This window comes from Falco punctatus (assembly GCF_963210335.1).
Source record: "Falco punctatus genome assembly, chromosome: 1".
Lineage (NCBI taxonomy): Eukaryota > Metazoa > Chordata > Aves > Falconiformes > Falconidae > Falco > Falco punctatus.
Window position 1 is genome coordinate 13,041,998 of NC_137580.1, and position 20,417 is coordinate 13,062,414.

Below are 20,417 nucleotides of genomic sequence, written 5' to 3' on the forward strand. Positions count from 1 at the left end.
GAGCAACTGCTACACATATTGAAGCCCTGCTTCCTGGGAAGCGGCCAAACATCACCTGCTGATGGGAAGTAGAAAATAACATCATTTGTTTTCTTGGGAAGTGGCCAAACATCACCTGCTGATGGGAAGTAGAAAATAACAACATTTGTTGTCCTTTGCTTTCACACACACACCTTTTGCCACTGCTTTCATTAAATTGTTTTTATCTTGAGCCCCAATGGTTTTTTTCATCCTATTTTCTCCCCCTGCCCCCCCATTCTGCTGAGGAGGGGAGTGACAGAGAGGCTTGGTGGGCACCTGGCATCCAGCCAATGTCAACCCACCACATAACACTAAGGACTGAATACTGTTTCTCAGGTACACGACAAAGGAAATTTGAAAACCTGAGCATACTGAAGAGCTGGCTTTATAATTTTTTCTTTAGAAAGGTATTTAGCACCACTCAAGCATCAGTAATGAGGGAAAACAAAATGTCTGAAGTGTGTGTGACTAGTGAAACTGTAAGCTGACAGCTGCAGAGAACAAGCGTATCAATTACTGGTAGTTTTCAGTGCGAGTCATTTTTACCTATTAATTTTTCATCCCCGACCACTCTGGAAATCTTCAGTTTTCCTTCTTTGTCAAAACAACCTGATGGTCGCCTGGCCAGCAAAGCCAGATCTTTAGCATTGAATCTCATGGGGTTGCCAGGGAAAAGGATGAAGATGAGTAAGAGATGGAGGACAATGATGATACTAGTGAGTTTGTTGAAGCTGAGCAAAATCTAGGCAGCAACTGAAATATTAAAAACAAAAAGAAAACAAAAGATGCTGCTGTTTATTGCGATTTCCACTGTTGCATTCTCCAAACACTGTACTTTCTTTCCATATTATGGGAGCACTATAAGCAATAGGGAAAAAACCCAAAGTTACACAGGTGACATCTTTTCCACACACACTTTTTAGGAAAGAAAAGTTTAGTTTTACTTTCCAGTATCTCTATAACCCCATGTAGAAGCTGTAATTTTATGAAGTATTTCCACAGTTCATCAGTACTGCTAAAAATGTATTTTGGCTACAGGCATATAAACCACCAGAAAGCATGGGGCAGAGGGAGAGGGGGGGAAAGATTGCCTTGTACCTCCATCTCCTTCACAGGAACAATAATAAAATACAAAGTGTTAGCTGTAAAAGTTCACCACACACTCAAGTATTCCTGTTTTGCTACACTGACGCTGATTAGGACACTAAGTGCTTCCGTTCTGTTCATGGTATATTCTCCAAAAGTTTTCAGTTCTTCTGGAAGATTTTCTTCTGTGTTTTCAGGAAATAAGTTGTGTGGTCTTAATATTCACCCTTCTGTAAAGGCCTCTCTCTCAAAAAAGAATTCTTGGTATCACCCTTATACAATCAAGTAACAGAAGTTTGTCAGATGGCTTTTAATACTCCTATACATTTTAAAAATAAAGCAATTTAAAATAAAGCATTTAAAAAAAAAAAAAAAAAGCCCAATCTTCAGCACATGGGCTTCAGAAGCCAGTTTCTGTCTCTAAATTACAGACCTTTGTTCCTCAGAGGACAGCACTGACACCTTGACCTGGTGGAGAGCTACAACTCTTAGCAATTCCTGAACAAGTTCCTCTCAGCTGTTGAGCTGAAGGACAAGTTACACCTTCTGCACTGAATCTTTCTGCGGGCCCTTTCATTCCTACTTTTCCCTTTATAGTCACTTTCTTTGCTCAACTTTACCCCTCAGTCAATGGCTGCTGCTGTGTCCTTTAATTTCCAGTCGCCAGACCACAGCTAATTCCAATAGTACTACAACAGTGAGGGCAGACTAAGCTTAACTGTCTACTTTGTACATATGAAACATGACCAAGCCATGAATATGAGCCATGAAATAAATTTATGAGACAAATCTCCAAGTATTTGTTTCCTCCTAGGAAGGTTCTACAACTCTGTGGAGAACTGAAATAAAGCTGAAAGCCCTTTTAAGTTTCCCTTTTGTTATCAAATACCCTTGCAAGCAAGAAAGAGAGTAGTCCCAACCCATATTAAGCAGAAGGTTGCAGTTTCAATTTGTCCATTCATTCCCACATATACACACCTTCGTGGTTTTTTTCCCTTTAGCATCAGCAGCTATACTTCAATTTTTTAAGACCATCTTCATGCCTTTTGACTCCATAATCTTGTTGAAATTATAATCTTATGGTCATCACAGAACCTGACCTGCAATAAGGATGCTGCTGTGACCAAAATGAGCTACGGACTCCGATGGAATCTCCATGCAGGTGCAGCTGGCCACCAATGTTTTGTGAATTGATAGACTACAGCTGTGGAAAGACAAGTCATACAGCACTAACAAAACAGACACTTTTACACTGTAATTAATACTACCAGCATATTCAGCACTGAAGACCAAATCTGTCAGGGCCAGGGAAGGGGAAGATACTGGCCTGTCCACAAAACATGAAACCCAGCCACGATGACCCTTGCAAAAGTCTTACTGGGGCTTACAGGGACTTTGGGACTGTCAACATGTATATTCCTACTATATGCTCTGTATGCTGAGTGGGATAATTGTTAGGTTTGTTTTACAGCCACAGACTGCATTTTTAACAACACAGTGTGTGCGCATTGCATTGTGCAATGTGTGCAATAAGCCTATTTGTTAAAGAAAAATAAACTTGGCAAGGAAAATAATTTTTGTTATCTCCGACTGTGCACTGTTTTGTTATCAGCTGGTCCTCTCAGGCAGATATCTTGCATACTGTTCACAAAGCTTGTCGGTAGCCTTCTTGTTTTAAAGAACAACATTCTAGAAATTCAACTACAACCTACTTGGTTATTAGTTTGTGAACAAATGAGTTCCAGTCCATTTTATAAACACCTTCTAAATCTACTCTAAACAGCATCCTCAGCTACGTACAGTGACTTTAGATTGCTTTGATGCTTTTAAGTAGGATGGAGGAAGTCAGACCCTATGAGTCTGTTCCAGACAGAAGAGTCATTGAAAACCACCAATAACTGAATAAAACCTATGCTATCAGAGCAACCAAGGTTACTGGCTAAATTCTAGTTATGCTTAAATGCAGCAATTACTGTAATGCATGGACACCTGTACTCCACAAAGAAATGCAAAACACAGAAGTTGTCAACTGCTATTTAAGAAAGATTTTCCTTTCCAGCAAAGGGGAAAAACAGGCCCAGGTAAATGGAACGTTTTGGATTTCTGGAAAGGCTATTAAAAGGAATAACAAAACTGCGGGAGGAGGTGTGCATATTGATTTTGTTATTTTTCTCCCCCAGGGAGATGGTGTATCTCTTGCACTCATCTACCAGTAAAGTGATAATGGTCTAGAAATACCTTTTATCACATCTGTGCATCACTTGCTCTGCATATAAGCCACAGCATGTAAATCATGTGGGACAGTACAAGTGGTACACTGCAGTTAAAACCCTTGAGACAGCATGCTTCTGTATCAGTCTTGAAATGCAAGGCAGCTGGACCAGCAGAGTTCCACAGTGATGATAATCAAGGTGCCTGTTCTCTGGAAGTTTGCCAGAGAAGCTCAACTAATCTGAAAGTGTCTGAATATTATTCAGACCTAAAAGGCATATGGGATTGCAGGATTCATACTTGGGTTTAACTTTAGAAATTTGACGACAATCCAAAAGCACTCCCAGTTAGTGTTGACACAACAACAAAATTAAAGGTAAAAAAACCCACGATAGAATTTATCTATCTTCAGCTGCAGCACTGGGTCTCCTTGAAGGAGCAGAAAGACTTTTTAGCTCAATAATCCACTTCTGTCTCCATTTCAGAATAAAGCTGTCAGTCCAGGAAACGACTTAGTCATACAGTGCCTTTAAATGTTTCTCCTAGCTAATCTCTTTCCTAGCATAAACTCAGATAGGAAAGATATTATCTTCAGTTATTTAATACTGGTGGTTCAAGAGACAGGCATTATTTAATACTTGTGGTGAGAGAGACAGACTTGCTGAATCTAAAATCCCTCTCAACATTTTTCCCTACACGATCAGCACAACCATAATTCATAAGGAAACCAGACCGGTCAATTACTTCGGCGAGTGGCCAGGAGAGAAAGAGGTGGAGGAGTCTGCATCCTTGGAAGCAGTAATTTTAGAACAGGTGACAGTTTTGACAGTTCACGGACCACAAAATTTTTGAAGTCTCTGTTGGATGTCCCCTGTCCCCACAGCATTTGCAATTACAGTTTTCATGAACACAGAAACTACAGATGTAACAATTAGAACTACTTGATTCACAGACAGAAAAAGAGCTGAGATGTTTTGTAACTGTTAAGTAGCAGCCATAGAGTTGCACATTTTATTATCACAATAAGAGAAACGTACACTTTTGATCCCTTGCAGAGATGCAAACTCACCTTTTAACCTATACATAAACGTTAGGAGTCAATCAAAATTAGTTGCATGTCTGAGTAATCTTAAATTACAAGGAAGTTTTATTATGCAAAACCTACACAAAATTGACTTCAGCACATAACACTAGCATGAAAAAAGCTACACATTGAAACAATTTGCAATCGACCTCCAACTCTTGCACCCTGCAGGACAGCTAGTAAGATGTATTCTACTAGTTTCAGATAACCACCAAGCTGTAGCTGTTCAAAGCACTAAGTGCAGGAGGTCACTCGTGCCAACATGAAAGAGTAACCATCTTCCTGGCTGCGTACACTACCCTGAAACAACACTTTCAGCACTATCTTCCAGGTTTCAGTTTTTCTTATGTATCTTAAGTGCAGGCTCAACATTAAAGAAATTCGCGCATAACACCTTGCAGCTTTCAGTAGCACTGTATTTAATTCTAGATATTTTGGTAAAGTGCTAAAACACAGGCTTTCTAATGACACAGTCTCCTAAATCTCTAAAACAAAGTCAATAAAATTGACTGCCTAAATTCACTAGTTGAGCAATTTTCAAAAGAAAAACACCAGAACTCATGTCTGCATGTCCTCAGAGACTCTGCCAAATACATTCTAAATTTCCCTTCTCTTCCTTTGAAAAAGTACAGTATTTTTAGGGCACATCATTTTGTATTAAGAACTTCTTTAATCTTTGGAACACACACAGTGCGGGAAACAGCCTTCAAAAGGAAAGGTGCAAAATTAGTCCACAATTTTGTCTTCAAGAATTGTATTCTTCTTAAGCAAAGAGTTATTGCTAAATCCACATACTGACTCTATTTCACCCACAAAGTAATTATTAGGCCATGAAATATAAATAAGACACATTATGCCCCCTGATTCTATTACTGATCTCAGCACGGACACTCTTTATTGAGCTCTCCTAGTTCACACAAAACAGCAACCTAGAAAAACAGTTTTGAATTATTCGTGTGTCTGTATATATAGAGGGAAGGTAACAGAAACATTAAATTGTTGTCTTTTTTCCCCCAATAGTATCAGTGGTCAGTTCAGTTTTATTTTATGCTGAAACACACACATACTATATTGCAGTAACTCTTATGCCTTTACCCTTCCTGATTTCTTGGATCTATCACCCTTACCCTACAGTGTCCTAAAAAAAAAAAAAAAAACCAAAGAAAAACAAAACCAGGAGCTCCAGGCAGCAAGACTGTCCCTAACCAGAGGCAGCCTTCTTCCAAGGGAGGCAATGACCTTGCAGATCTTGCAGTGGCATAATACAGCATCACATAAAGCAACCAGCACCCTTGTCTCGGTATCACTACTGTCTGCAAGTCCCTTTTAAAGTCTTAAAACTAACAAGACTTTAAAAGCAAAGTATCTATTGAAAAAAAGCTGCAAGAGGTGAGCTATTCTATTTGGAGGCAGATAATGAAAAATAAAATGCTGCCTTGGCTTGAAGGTATTCCCTTCAGCTGAAAAAGAAAAAAAAAAAAAAAAAAAAAAAAAAGCAAGGCCACAGTACAGCTTTGTCTTCCCTGCAGCTGACAAGACTCCCCAGTCAAGCAAATTCCTAAATGATTCATGCAGTTACCCGGAGTTCAGATGTGACCTTTCAGGAAAAAAAAATAATTAAGAAAAAAATTAAAAAAATTTCTTCTTGCATTTTGCTTCCCCTAAAAAGGGTAATACAAGTAAACTGTTACTGCAAACAGGTATAAACTGGCACACCCACTAAACAATGTCCATCTAGCTACGTGAAAAGCATCTCTGTGAAAAAGAAGGCATTTATCAGTTGTGGGAGTTGCTCCACATGGTTCATGGCCTACCAAACTGTACTACGCAAGGCAGGGGACTGAACAAGAATGAGACTGCTGCTTACTCTGACTCATTGCACCTTCTCACAGGCTGTGCTTGAGCAGCCACTGACAACACCGGTGCAGGCTCCTGGCGAAAGGGACCCCTTTTCCACAGCAGCACTAGTGCTGATGTAGCCACACAGCCAGCTTAAGGAACAGATCTTGATGAAAACCAATCTAATCAAGCTGTTCCCGGGGCAGACTGGCTACCAGACTGCAGAAGTGCCAGTGCCGGCCCAACACAGAGGACAAAAGCGTGTAGTCGCAGGCAATCTTTCTGCGGGTGATGACAGGTGCGTCAGCCTCATATGATGGTACAACTGCAGCCTTAGGAAAAAGTTAATGTATAAGGGACTTCAAACATAGTCCTTACTCAATAAGATTTCTGGCAAATCCAAATTAATGCATGAGCTTTTCTCAAATCTCCAACTACACTTTTGAGCAACACCGCCTTGAATTCCTTTCTGCCACGTCGGCTCAGGTGACACCTGCCCAGCCACACTGCCTGCCTTCCACTGCTGAAGAGCACAAACGCACTAGCTAGAGCTTTCTCTGGAGCCATCAAGAAAGCTGGAATATGGAAGTTATCCACTTTAAAACCAACACTTGAAAACAAATACCAGCAGATTATGTCAGTCTTCCAAAACCCTATTCAAAGGTGACTGCACCAATTAACATTTCAAAGGCATCAGCTGCACACAAATGACTCTGTTAATATGAGTTCAGCCACTGTTATGACACTGCGGTTTCAGAGCAGGTGGTCTCCAGCTAAATATTAGCATTTCATTCACTACTGAGTGACAAATATATTTGCACAGCAGATTCCCTTCTCTAGTCTCCAGGAATGTAAATACACAACCCTTTTGTAACCTGCCATTTCAAACAAAACCCCAAAGCAATTTACTTGGGTATAGTATAGCTCAACTCACTAGGAGCTCCCATACGCATAACAGTGGCAAACCAGTCTGGAGGAGGTAGTATGGTGGGACCACTGATCCCATAAAGAAAGGACAAGGGGAGGACGCAGTAACCACTTCCAAAAAAACATTGCAGTATGTTAAAAATGGCAGCATGCTCCATTCTGCAAAATACAGTATTTTAGTGGTAATAACTGGAACCTTTGCCTCTAGAAGATTTATTTCCTCTCCCTTCCAATATCTATAAAGATGCAAAAGGTAGAGGCAAACTTTAAACCCAACATTGCTATGACATCAATTCTATCAGTCATTTTTAGTATAACAGACAAATTACTGTACTAAGACTGCAGCTTGTACTTTTTAAGACACAGTATTTATTAATATTCTTTTTAATCTTAAAAAAATTGCAGTCCCCAACCAACTACGAATTTCTTAACATGTTTTGCTTTGCATAGTATCTCAGAACCAAACAACTTCAACAGTCTCAGCATCTATACTGACAGGGGAAAAAAATTACCACATTGCTGAGAAAACAGTGATGAGAGTTTCTTTCTACTCCCCATCCCCCAGATTTGTGACATCTGGGGTTTATCTAAGCTATAAATACTAAAAAGATTCTAGCAGCAGATTTGAAAGATTTGAGGTTCATTTGAGCTCCAAAAAGATTTTAGCTAGAAGACAATGGAGTCAAGTCACCCACATAGTAAAACAAAACATATTTTAAGATTAGAGATATAAAGTACTTGGAACAAAATCCCTTCATGAAGTTTCAGACAGCTCTGGAATTCAACACCATTTTTCTTTTGGTATTAACAGGAAGGAACACCTCCTCCTTTTCTTAACACTGTCAATTCTGCTTTGGCTGTGTTTTCCTCACACAGCCTTGCAAGAAAACAAGTGGTTTTCCTTACAGAAACCCTTTTAGCACACCTGTCCCACAGTTAGGGAGAGACCATGAGCTCTCCTTGCTCCTACACTTTCCAAGGGAAAAAGCTTACTGCGTTTCCCTCAGTTACCTCTAAACTGACAGAAGGAAAGCATGAAAGTAGTAAGGGTGTTAGTATTTGATGATGATTTTTCATTTGAATAATTAAAGGTCAACCAAGGTACCAGAAAAAATAAAAATCTTTTTATATAAAGTGCATTCCCTACTATACAGCTCCTGAAAGTTCACAAATATCTGGTTAACTACATTTCTAATTAAAAAGGTAGTACCACTGTTAAGAATGTAATTGCTGAAAAAATAAATCTAGGAAATGGTGACTTAGTGCTGTTACATTAAGGAAGAGCAATAAATCATTTTAACTGTGTCTCAATAATAATGACTTAATTTCTATATGCAGTGAAAGTCTCAGCTGAGCAGAAACTATTATGTCATCTGGGGAAAGGCTATTCAGGGAGAGATGCAAAACTTACAGGGGGAAGAAATGCAACAAAACTCACAAAATGTGAAAATCACTAAGGACATTCCTGCTTTAAACTGATCTGGCAGCTGCAGCTATAACAGGTCATTTATTGACCTTTTGCCTTAAGATCAATGACATATCCTCAATTAGCAGATAAGAAAAAAGTTTATGTATTTTAATGAACAAATAAGACATCTCAAGAAGACTTACAGGATTCATTATTTTTTTTTAAAGCAAGCTGCTGCTGAAATCTCCCTGAATTTCAGTCTCTTCTCACTTCGGATAAAGTACTTTAGAACCACAACTTGAATTCAAGGCCAAAGGGCAATACAGAAGACAATCAAGCTCTCCCCACATACCTATATCAGTTATAGGTATGACCAGAATAGCGCTGCTCAACCTGCGCATTTCAAAGTATAAAACGTCTCGTCCTTGGTTTAGTCCACAATGACCTATGTGACTGCTGGTTTTGTGGCTGCAGAATTCCTCGCTATTACAAACTGTAAGAAACACAAAGACCACGTGTGGAAAGTCAAAATCTACTAACACCTCCCCTCACAGACAGGCAATTCAGGAAACATAACTTCACTCAAGTAAACTTAAATTTCCTTTTCTTGAATATCCATCATTACACTATCTCTTTTTGCTACTATGCAACTTTTCACTAGCTGGAAACATTGAGGAAGTAAGATTTATTTCCCAGAATTTTTTTTTTTTTTTTTTGTGATTTTATACGTTATTCATCGGGCAATAGAGCCATATATTTAACTGGACTTCTTCATACAGTTACCTACTCTGTAACATATGACACCCTACTCTCTTCAGCTATAAGGGGTCATAAGAAAATGCTTTGCAAATATTTTTTCAAGCAACCTTACTCTAACAAGTTGGAACTTGCAAACAGCTCAGCTACATAAAACCTACCAAAAATACATGTTTTTCAGATTAAAAACCTCAAGCAAAGATAAAAAGTTCACAGTGATAACTTAAAGAAAAATAAGTCTGTCACAGTTAAACACAAAATACAAATTTCGAGAGGTGGTTTCATAAAATATTCATGCTTCTTAAGTACAGGATAATTGGGGTAAAGCACCCATGACTTCCATGGTACAATACAATTATTACAAAACAGGTGTGCATAAATTAATCGAATGGCTTTGTATTAAACATGAAAAATAACTATGGTTTTCACTAGAGGTGGGCCAGGGCTGAATGTTTCTGTGCTAAAAACCGAAGGTGCACAGCAGTACACACCAAGCCCCTTGACACAGAAACAGAGCTTGCCTCTGGATACGAATGGTTGGTAACAACCTCTTTTCCACCCCTTGTAAAATCTCAACTGATTGCCAAGCCTGGAAAAGCTGCTCAACATTGAACTGAAGGATTATCACCTGTATTTTAATCAGACCTACATATTTTGAAGGACTGTCAGCTTCTGAAAGACTCTCTGGGCAAGAATAAATGGGGAAAACAGCCTGAAGCAGAGAAACAGACCTTAGAAGGGGACCAGCAAACCCAAAGCACCAAAAAAATCTGATTCTAAAAAGGCCAAAAAAAAAAATCAAAAAAAAAGAGTGTCCCTCAGAGCTTCAGCCTGCAAAGCTCTGCAGTGGTGGTTACAAACAGGCTGTACCTGCGTTCTTTCCTTTCCTGTCACCCTGACACACAGGCAAAGCAGAACACCTACAGCCTGGCCAGAGCTCTGAGTAAGCTCCTCTCACCAATCCCAGTAATAGTAAGCTGTTGAGATGTGTTTGCAGCAAGCGGTGATGCAGCAGTTAGGTCTCACAGCCTATGGGGAGGGCCTTCACACCATAAGCACAGCCTGAGGAAGACGCCTTTCAAGTAAAAACAGTGGCTGGACTAAACTCAATCCATGTCAGTGCTGGAGCAGTTAATGCTCTACTTACTCACAATTAATGCTTACTAGTGACATACAACCAGATAGTGAAGAAGAATATACCTATATAGATAGAGTGACTATATAACAGTACAATTAATTCAGCATAAAAATAAATTTGAATTATACCATACTGAACTACCTTCCTCCTCCTCACTGTATCATTCCAATACAATTTCATTGCATCACTGAAGACTTGCAGTTATTTTGATCTTAATTACATTTGCATACATTAACAGATGTGAACCTCTTCAGAATCAGATTTTTCAGAATGAATGCTTTCTTTTGTATTAAATAATCAGGAATATTAGGTAACTTGAGAAACAAAAATGTTTCTCAGGAAAGCAAGGCAAAAGCATTTTCTAAGAAACACAGTTCAAGAACATACTCCTCAGAGTCTGCTTGTCTGCAGACTTTGTGGGAAGTGCCACCTGACAGTACAAATGGACTATGACACCACTAAGAGAAGGACTCTTTGGAGAAAGAAAAAAAGGACCAAATATGCCAACACACTTCAAAGGTGACAAGCAGGAGAAGTGTCAAGGTCGACGTTTAGAGCTGAAATAGTGACTGGGTCTGGTCTGGGAAGAGTAATTAGATTTGGTAGGAACAGGAAGGAAAGAACACAGGCAAGAGAGCTGCTGGCACACCTAAAAGGGTAACAGAGAAGTAAGAAAGCAACACACTCAAACCTCAGGGTCAAGGCCAGAAGAGAGTCAATTTTATGGTCTATCCACAGCTCCTTCCAACTCTAAACAAACCCAGGTAAGGCAGCTGCTCCATGGACTGACAGCTATGCTGCAGGTGGTGGAGGGGAGTACTTTCTGCAACTGATGCATAACAGCCTTAAAACTGTTATTTCAAGTAGAACATCAATGGCTTCAGGATTTCCCCCCCCCCCCCCCCGTTCTTGAATTCTCAGACATTAGTCTGAAGTCTTTCGTCCACCTTGCTCCAAAGGCAGAAAAGCAACTTGTGTGGGAGTTCAGATAAAGAAGTTTAAGAAACTTAAATTCTGCTCGCAAATAGCTATTGCCTTTGCCTGAGAACAACTTCAGATTTGTAGATTGCAAGTGCACGCTCAGGAACAGTATTTTACAGAAGTGTTCCACTCAGTTTACCCAGCGTAGATTGTTGCGGTTCCCCCCTGCCACACACATACACCACTTCACTATGGTGCATCAGTACCTTACAAGGGAAACAAAAACTGATTTCTTCCTTAATTTCCTCAAGGCAGCCAGGCAATTAGGAGTATGTTAGTTGGAGGATACGTGGTGTGCCAAGTTTCTCTGATTGTTTCTTAGACTTAACTGTCTGCTTCCCTTCCCAGCATATAGATTTTTTAAATAAATAAATAAAAAGGAAGACTGAAATTTTGTATTTTGTTTGGAATGCCACTAAGTCAGCACTTTGTACATTCTAGGTAAATATGACCAAAGCTTCAACTTCTGCCCAATATTTATCTTCAGTTTTAAAATACTATTTGTCCCCTGCCCAAGCAGTCCACACAGACCCACAAGACTTAAGCCATTTACTGTTTATTGGCTTCCCCAAAAAGCACTTCAACAAATGTTATTAGTCTATGGATACATCAACCAATTTCTCCTGCTCTACCAAAACACAAAGATTCAACCTACATTTGCTCTAGCAAAACAGTATAACAAAATAACTATATAGGGAGATGCATAGGCATCTCCCTTGCCAGTAGCCCAAGCATCAAAACCACCAGACTCTTTTCTGCAGGTGGACACAAAAGGTGTGAAGTCTAGAGGGAAAGTAGCTGAAGGAGGGATATTATTATTATTATTGGGGGGGTTTGTGTGTTTTTGGCTTGGGGGGTGGGGTGGTGTTTGTTTGGGGGTTGGGGTTTTGTTCGGGGGGGGGGGGGGGGGCGTGCACTGCTGCTTTTGAAATGTGTGAGAATGACTGTTCCTATGATTGCCTTTCAAGCCAAAAAAATTACCAAGGGTCAGAAACATGTCAGTTATAATATCATCTGTTTTAAAGACCTGAAGTCCTATAAAACATTTCTCTTGATTCAGAAATGAAAGGTCTAAAGCAACTCTTCTCCTAAATTTTGCAGTGCCATTTCAACTTCATTGGATTTAATCCTCAAAAGAAACTGTAACAAAAAGGTACTCCTTGTAAAGCCTGTAGAGATAATCCGAAGAGACAAACTAACCCACTAGAACCAGTTACTGTTTCTAACAGACAGGAGTCAATGGAACCCAGAGAGCATACACTGGGCACACAGGATTAGTCCAACCACATTAAAAACCAAACAGAAAGAGATCTCTGAGCTACCGAGCCTACTATTAAATCTTTTTCACAACATAAATTATTGAGCTCAAACCTAAATGCAGCTAGATAGCTTTGTCTCCATACCCCCAAAGGAATGTTTTTCCAGCACCTGCCTGGTCTAATGGCAAGAATCTTCCGTAATTTCCAGACTACATGTCTTCATGTCCAAATTATCCACATTATTATGCCATCACTGACCTTTAACTTACATTTATGTTCTCGTCTTTCCCTTACTGGAAGTGTCAACTTAAAAGCAAGCCAAGTTTTCATTATTGTTGCGTTGGGATTTTTAAATACTTCCCCTGTAGGGAACGCTTTCCAGTCCTCGTGATGCTTCCCTTGAATCCATCTCTCAGGAATACATACAGGACCAGAAATACAGAAATACTCAAGATACACAAAGTCCTAATTAAAAGTACAGTACTCAAAACCAACTTCACCTGTTCCTGGCCCCATGATTTATTTTCAAATTTGATAATTGTTAGACCTCTCAACCATGACATCTTGGCCCCACCTACCATGATCAGAAACACTGGTCCTCCAGCTGACATGCATGAAGGTAGCCTCTCACAATGTGTCCAGTAATTTAAATCTTTATACCATTGCAATTACTTATTTCCAGATCCAGCGCTGCATCTACTTCAGAAATCTACCAACACCCCTGTAGAGTCTCTCACCACCTTTCTCTAAGATGACACCAATCTAAGTGGCTTCTGTTTCACTTATATTGTCTCTAAACTATTAGAGCAACACCTCATGCATTATACTCCTATTCAATGACTCCTATTTCTAGCTTTCCCGAAAAGGTCCTTCAATATTCATGTTCTGTCATGACCGCTATGCTACTATCTTATGGCTGTGATACCCAGTTTAATATTCTGCAACTCAAATAACTCTGTTTTATACCCCAGGTTCCTGGTATTTGCACAGAAGTGTTTCAGCCTTGTTTGCACTTCAGCTAATACCACCTTAACTGCATTCAAAGCTGGTATAGTCATAACCACTAGTATCTGACTACAGTTCTCAGAAGTGTTGATTGCACTTAACTTCTATTCTAATAATTTTCCACTGTTCCGTATAGTTATTCTGCTTAATCTGCTGTGCTATCCTGGGCTTCCTACCTCTTTTCATGTATACTTTAAAGAAAAAACAAATCATAGGCATTATGCAAATCTATCACATTTCTCAGTTTGAAGTTCTTCTTCAGCAGTGGCAAGTTCTCGATGCCAGCAAGCTGTTTCTCTGGGGATTACAGTTTGAGCTCGTGTTTTAAAAAAGACCTCTCTTCCAGCAGATGAATTTTAAATGGCCAAAGTTTCTAAATCCTTTCTGTAGGACCAGGTCTTCAGTAATCCATGACTTTATTATCCTGCCGCATCTCTGTCTTCCAATGCCTGGCAGAATTCTGTTCAGTGCCAAGTGAGCCTCCATGTGGCCATGGGGTTTCTCCAGCCCACTGGAGTCTTCCAAAAAGAGACCTTCAATATTTCTACTGTCTGCATAGTCACAAACATATATCTCTAATTACCCTTCATTAGTCAGATTTATCTTCTATCTTGATTTTTAGAGCCACAAGCTTCCACCGGTATACCGAATAGATATGTTATATTGAACTGGATTTACCATTTTGTCCAGCACATTCGTAAGCATCTTTCCATTCCTCCAATATGTCAAAGTCTTGCATGACCTCCAGCCAGTATGCTTTTGGTCTACTCATGACGAAGCAGCACATTAAACAAAACAGTTTATCAGGCTTGGAAAAGAGGCTTATTGCAACTTAACAGTTCTTTCGCCTTCCTTTCCCCTCCCACCCCCCACCCCTCAAAGTAAAATAGATTATTACCTTTACCACACGGTAATCCACATGGGTTACCTGGAGCTTCCAGTAACTCATTTTCTAACCATTAATAAGGGGGCGGGGAAGTCTCACAGGAAAATACAGAGCAGGTTTGTTTCTAAATACTCTTTCTTTTTAGAAGCCACTAAACATACTCCTTTAGATACCAAAAAACTAAGTGTCCTACTAGAAACTGAAGCTAGAAAACTTTCAAACTGGAAATGTGCTTCAGTCACTGAAAAATATGAGACAGTTTAGTTTTATATTCACAGCAAAACAATGCAGTTTTAACTTACAGATCTACAAAGGACAGAGGTACATAGTAAGAAAGTGCTGAATCTCAAATGGTGGGTTGTCACTTTTCTTAAGCAACAATAAAGAAAATCATGACAAAGCGTGAAAACAGCAGCCACAAATCTGTACGTCCATGCTCCCCACATGAAAAACAAAGTCAGACGTAATTTAGAATAAGAAACAATAGACAGAACTATCTCTGTCACTAGAAGATATTGATAGAAAAACAAGCTCTAGTTGCTAAGAGAGAATGTGAAATGAAAGAATGCACAGAATATAAGCAGCAAAGACAAGAAGCAGTTTCTTATGGCATAGAAATAAAAAGTTAATACAACAACTCTGTTCTGGAACCTTAAAATAGATTTCTAACCAGCCCATGTAATACTAAAACTTCTTTGTTATTATACTATTTACAAGCTGCTTTGCTTAAAATCCAGAAAATTATGATGGAAAACTAATTTTGAATTTTGAAAGATATGAAATTATGAAAGTAATATATGAAATATTACTTTCATCTTTCAAAAGAACAGAAACCTTTCTATCAGGTATTTTCTGAAGATATTTGGTCTTCATGTTTTCATTAGCAAGAACAAGTATAATTCAAACATACCTGAAGTAAATATTAACATTTTTGTTCATTTCACATGGCCTTCAATCTCAGTAACACGGTTTGTAATAACATTATATGACTTTTAAAGAAAAAGTGTATCATTCCTTGGAATCTTTTTCCCTTAAACTCCTTAATGTATTAGCACCATAGAAGAACAGACAGTGGAGTAGCTGGTATACTGCTTTCTACTACCATATGATTTTTAAAAAAAATGGGGGAGGGCCAGTAAAGAAGAGGTTGCATATAACCATAACAGTACAAGTTTGGTTTTGCCAGCACTTGGCTTTATATACACAGAAGATACAGACAGGAACACTACCAAAACACTGCATGGATTCAATACCAAATCTATTTGGGTACTGAATCCAAAGTTTAGGGACACTCTGTTACTTTAGCATTCCCCCAGGTAAAGCCCCATATTCCTGCTGGAAAGCCAAATGTATGCAGATACCTTTATCAAAAAGCTTTGAGCCAGGTTATTTAAAACACTGAGCCTGCTCTCTGGATCCAGACTGTATCCCTGAAGCTTAAAACCTTAAAACCAAAGTTACAATTGCATCTTTTCAAGTACTAAAAATGACAGTTTCCATTACCTCCATAGCATCTAAGAGCTATCAGTTTCTTCACAGAAAGAATCTCACCTATTTTACAAAAAGAAAAACAAAAGCCAGTCATCTTCATTAATTTGCAATGCAACTCTGTCACCACTCCTCAGCAATACAGAAACGAAGTAACTGCTACAAACACCAGAGGGAACACAGCTTCTGAAAGGGCAGAACAGAAATTCTCCCTGGGCATCAACTCCCTCCTTGAAGGAAGTCTGGCCCTACTGCAAACACTAACCTAACCCCTTCTCTTGTCTACTCAGCGTCACTTTTCTAGCCGGTATTTAGTTTCAGGCCCAACATAAGCCACAGGTACTTCACCCTGCCGAAGTCTGAATAACTGGCCAGTAACATATAATCAGACAAGTCTAGTAAAACAAGAAATGCTGCTTTAACGCACACTCGACTTATTTAGAAGCTAAAATAATAATTCTCCTGTAAGTAATTTACATTTGGCTTCCAAATTATTTTTCAGCACATGGCAGAGCTTGGTTAGGCTTACCACATCACACACACACGCACACACTTAACTCTGTACTAGCAACCTTGCTTCTTGTAATTTTAAGCATCATTTTAAATGCAGCTTAGTGTCCCACACACTGGCTACGTTCATAATGTACAGCTCAGCTAACTTCTGGTCTGTCTTTGACTACCTTTTCTTTACTATTAATTCCATATTTTTTTCCCCTCAATATTCAATCACCTTTTTTTTCTTCCCAAAGTCTTCCCAAAGCTGCAACTAGATTAGAATACAAACTTGGCAGTATGTATTTCACAAAACCAATAAAAATAATGAAGTTCCACCCAGACATTCTACTTAAACTGCTACTAGTTCTCTAACCAGAACCGTTACATACTCAGATCTAGTTCACTGGGGCAGGTACAACACAGTCAAATGACAGCCAGTAAAGAAGCTGCAAGTATGAATTGATGGAGTTAAAGGAAAAATGATTTACTGAAAACCTAAAGTAGGATTGATCATATAAAGGATTAGGGGGATATATAAAGACATGTGATACCTAAATTAATCCATCTGGGATTAAGAGACCAACTCACTGATAGGGTAATATTAGATGAATGACTGAAAAATCATTCTGGATTAAGCCAGAGATTAGACAGCAGGTAACTCTCAGTACGCCTGATTGCATCTGCATTTTTTTCAGACACAATAGGAATGAACTTGTACCTTTGTAAAACTTGTTTATTATGACTTTTATAAATTTAAAACAAAAAAAAAACCAAAAAAAAAAAACCCCAAACCAACACTGAACAACCTATTCAACTGCAAATGGCCCTTGTGCCAAAGGAAGAAAGTGTGAAGTCTAGATGTGTATCCTTAAATGGAAACTAATGAGGATTACTGGTAAAACCTCAAGACTTCCTAATCACTTTAGCAGTTTTTGTATGTATTACAGCAATTTTTACCACAGCCTATAGAGAATAAGAGAATAGTATATCCTCAGAGGAGAAGAAACACTAAGGCATCAAGTTCTGCAGTTGAAGAAGAAAAAGACAAGCTAGTGCCAAAATAAAATAGATATGGAAAGATTAATTCAGTGCTCTCATAGGGACACAAAACCAAAGAGCTCCTAGGAAAAATAAAAGGATGGAGATAATGGAGGAGTTATTTACAAATATACTAAGTACAAACCCGTACATTCCTACGAGACTTATCAACAAGTAAGGTATAGATAGCTCAAGATTTCCTTTACAGCAGATCCCTGTAGATGCAGATAGGACCAAAATCATATCATGGGTTTTATTGTTGTTGGGCTTTTTGTGTGGAGTAAAAAAAAGAAAAGAAAAGGAAAAGGCACAGAGGAAACACAAAGCTGCCAGGCACTGTGCGACCAGAAACATCTAACAAATAAATTTAGTATGACACTGCAATGGACACCTACAGTTACTTTCAAAGGATTTGTATTGATGAAGAATTAACACTAACACTATTAGCAGTCTTTTTAGAGCTAGCTTCAACTAAACCAGCAGGTTTTTCATGCAATAGGAGACCACGCTGTTATCACAGACAGCACATATTTGTCACAGTTCTCTTTGGGCTGGTACATAACAAAGTTTATACGCCAGTGATGATTGTTCCGTAAGGTGAGACAGCTTTTAGATACCTCTCAAAGGTTCCCCTTTACAAGCCAGGAGCAGCCTGAGCATAGAAAGAAAGAGAGCACTGTGACTCGATACATAGCAATCAAGAATTACTTTTAAAGAAAAAACAATGACACTCAACTACCTTACCTGAGCTTAGTGTGTCAAGACACTGACTTCAAGAAACTAGTGTTGATTGTTTCTGCTTTTTGCCCCCCTTCCCTGAACTTTTATTTTCTGCAAAGCTTACTCTCTCCTTCTCAAACAGGCTTTGTTGAATTCAGCAGTAATTGTTAAATGGTAGTACTCCTAGTTACCACTCGTCCATACTTGCAGAAGGTACCACCCCCACAGCAAGGAGGACAAAAATAAAGATTTGCTGATCCTCAACATTTGCTATTTAACACAAATGAGCACTGGTATCAACACAAACATCTGGCTGAGACCAGCAACAGCTGAAAAGCCAGAACATCATTTGCACTAACACCACAACAAATCAGCCAGGACAGTCACTTCCTCAGCCCCTTCATCAAGACACAGCAGGGCTCATCATCTGCTTTCTACTCTTATTTCCCATTCCCCTGTGCTAAGCCTGAGGGCAGGATCTCAGGATGTTCAATAATAAAACTTGGTTTTAATGCCTGAATGTTCCTTTTAAACATGGATGAATCATAATCCTTGAAGTTTATGGTTTTCCATACTTGCAAGGCCACACCTGATGGGATTAATTCTTTGTAATAGCAAAGCTGACAACCACCATTAAGCAAATAAAAAAAAAAAATCACATAAGCAGATAAATGTATGCAAATAAACAATTTCCTAAAATATGAAAGTACTCAGTGCTACGTCTAGAGGATGGCACAGTTTTATTTCTTAGCCTAAAGTTTAAGCAAAGCATTCAGAAACAAACAAATCTCTCTGACCACCTGGAGTACTGATTATTTAAGTCCAGCTGCTTCAGCATCTGTGTTTTCTCCTGCCAATCTTCTCCAGTCATGTTCTCTTTCACAAGAGTACCTAATCTGCCCCATTGAGTCTGATTACAGACTAGACATGACTAACTATAGACTGGTGTCCTCCTGTTGGCAATAAAACAAATGATTCCTCAGCAGAGGTGTTTACAAGGTAGCTCTATATCAAGCTCCTCAAGACCTTGGTAGATAAAAGAGACACTGGAAATCACAGCTAGATGGACGTTAGTGCTGTGATCCTGCAAATGCTTTGCCTTTCAATGACTGATCACTTAATCAATGACTGTACAACTTCAGTTCACTTTTCATTCTCTTACACCACAGTTCTCCACCACACACATTTTAGTTAACTAGGAAAAGAAAGAAAAAAAACCTCATCAGCCAATGCATGGTATATTTGTGGAGCAAATGTTTCAGACTTATTAGAAAGGTTGATGACATACTGTATGAATTGTGAAACAGTGACCTCTGCTTACTCACAGGACTTTGATTTCAAAGGGACAAAATTCTGGTTCTACACGTTGAGCCTTGGAAGAACCACAGAGGTCTTGGACAGAGATTAGAGGCCTGACAGCCTGATTTATTCATTATCCTAAAGAGCTGCAAAGACATTAGATGTGTCTGAATGCTCGTGCCTTCCAGAGGAAAAGTAATTTTCCATTTCCAGAATGAAAATGGCACTATAAGTGGCATGTTCTCTCACTTTGATGAAGAAATTCATTTCTGTACAGACGGCCCTGACTGGAAGGATAAGAACAGAATAGCTAACTAACAAATGCTTCTGGTCAGGAGACATGCAGAACCAGCAATTTATTTTCCTGCTCCTTACATTTCACTGCTGCTACCAACACAAATCAAACTGAGCTGAATGGATAATGGAGCAGAAAGCAACAACTGATCAACTTGCTCAAATTTTCTTCAGAAAACAAAAAGCTTCTATCTAAGTATTATTGATAGAGAACACAAAAACACACCGGAGACTCAATCAAGTTTTATTAAAAGATTCCACCTAAAGAAAAAGTGGAAGTTTAATTTTTAGAACATTTCTTAGTTAATTTAACGTTCTCAATAGAACATTCATACTGAGGTGAGCTACAATTTCACTTATATTGAAAAAATAATTAAAACTAAAATTGTGAGTTAAGTATCCTTCCACTGCTGCAGCGGAATCTGGTGAGTGTATTGAATTGTGCAGTAAGTATTCTTAGCAGTAAGGCCATCAATAATACA

General features: G+C 38.9%; 1 protein-coding gene across 4 annotated transcripts in view; it reads right to left on the reverse strand.

Annotated features, from left to right (window-relative positions):
• Positions 1–20,417, reverse strand: part of INPP4B (inositol polyphosphate-4-phosphatase type II B) — a 356,888-nt gene that overhangs the window by 314,602 nt on the left and 21,869 nt on the right. For 2 of the 4 annotated variants that reach the window (XM_080403492.1, XM_080403491.1), the window contains exon 1: positions 568–12,271. The exons of the other annotated variants lie outside the window; for them this stretch is intronic. In XM_080403492.1, the coding sequence (XP_080259618.1) occupies positions 568–679 (112 nt within the window). In that variant the 5' untranslated portion in view covers positions 680–12,271. Of the gene's footprint in view, positions 1–567; positions 12,272–20,417 lie in introns of those variants that run through there. 4 annotated transcript variants of the gene reach the window in all.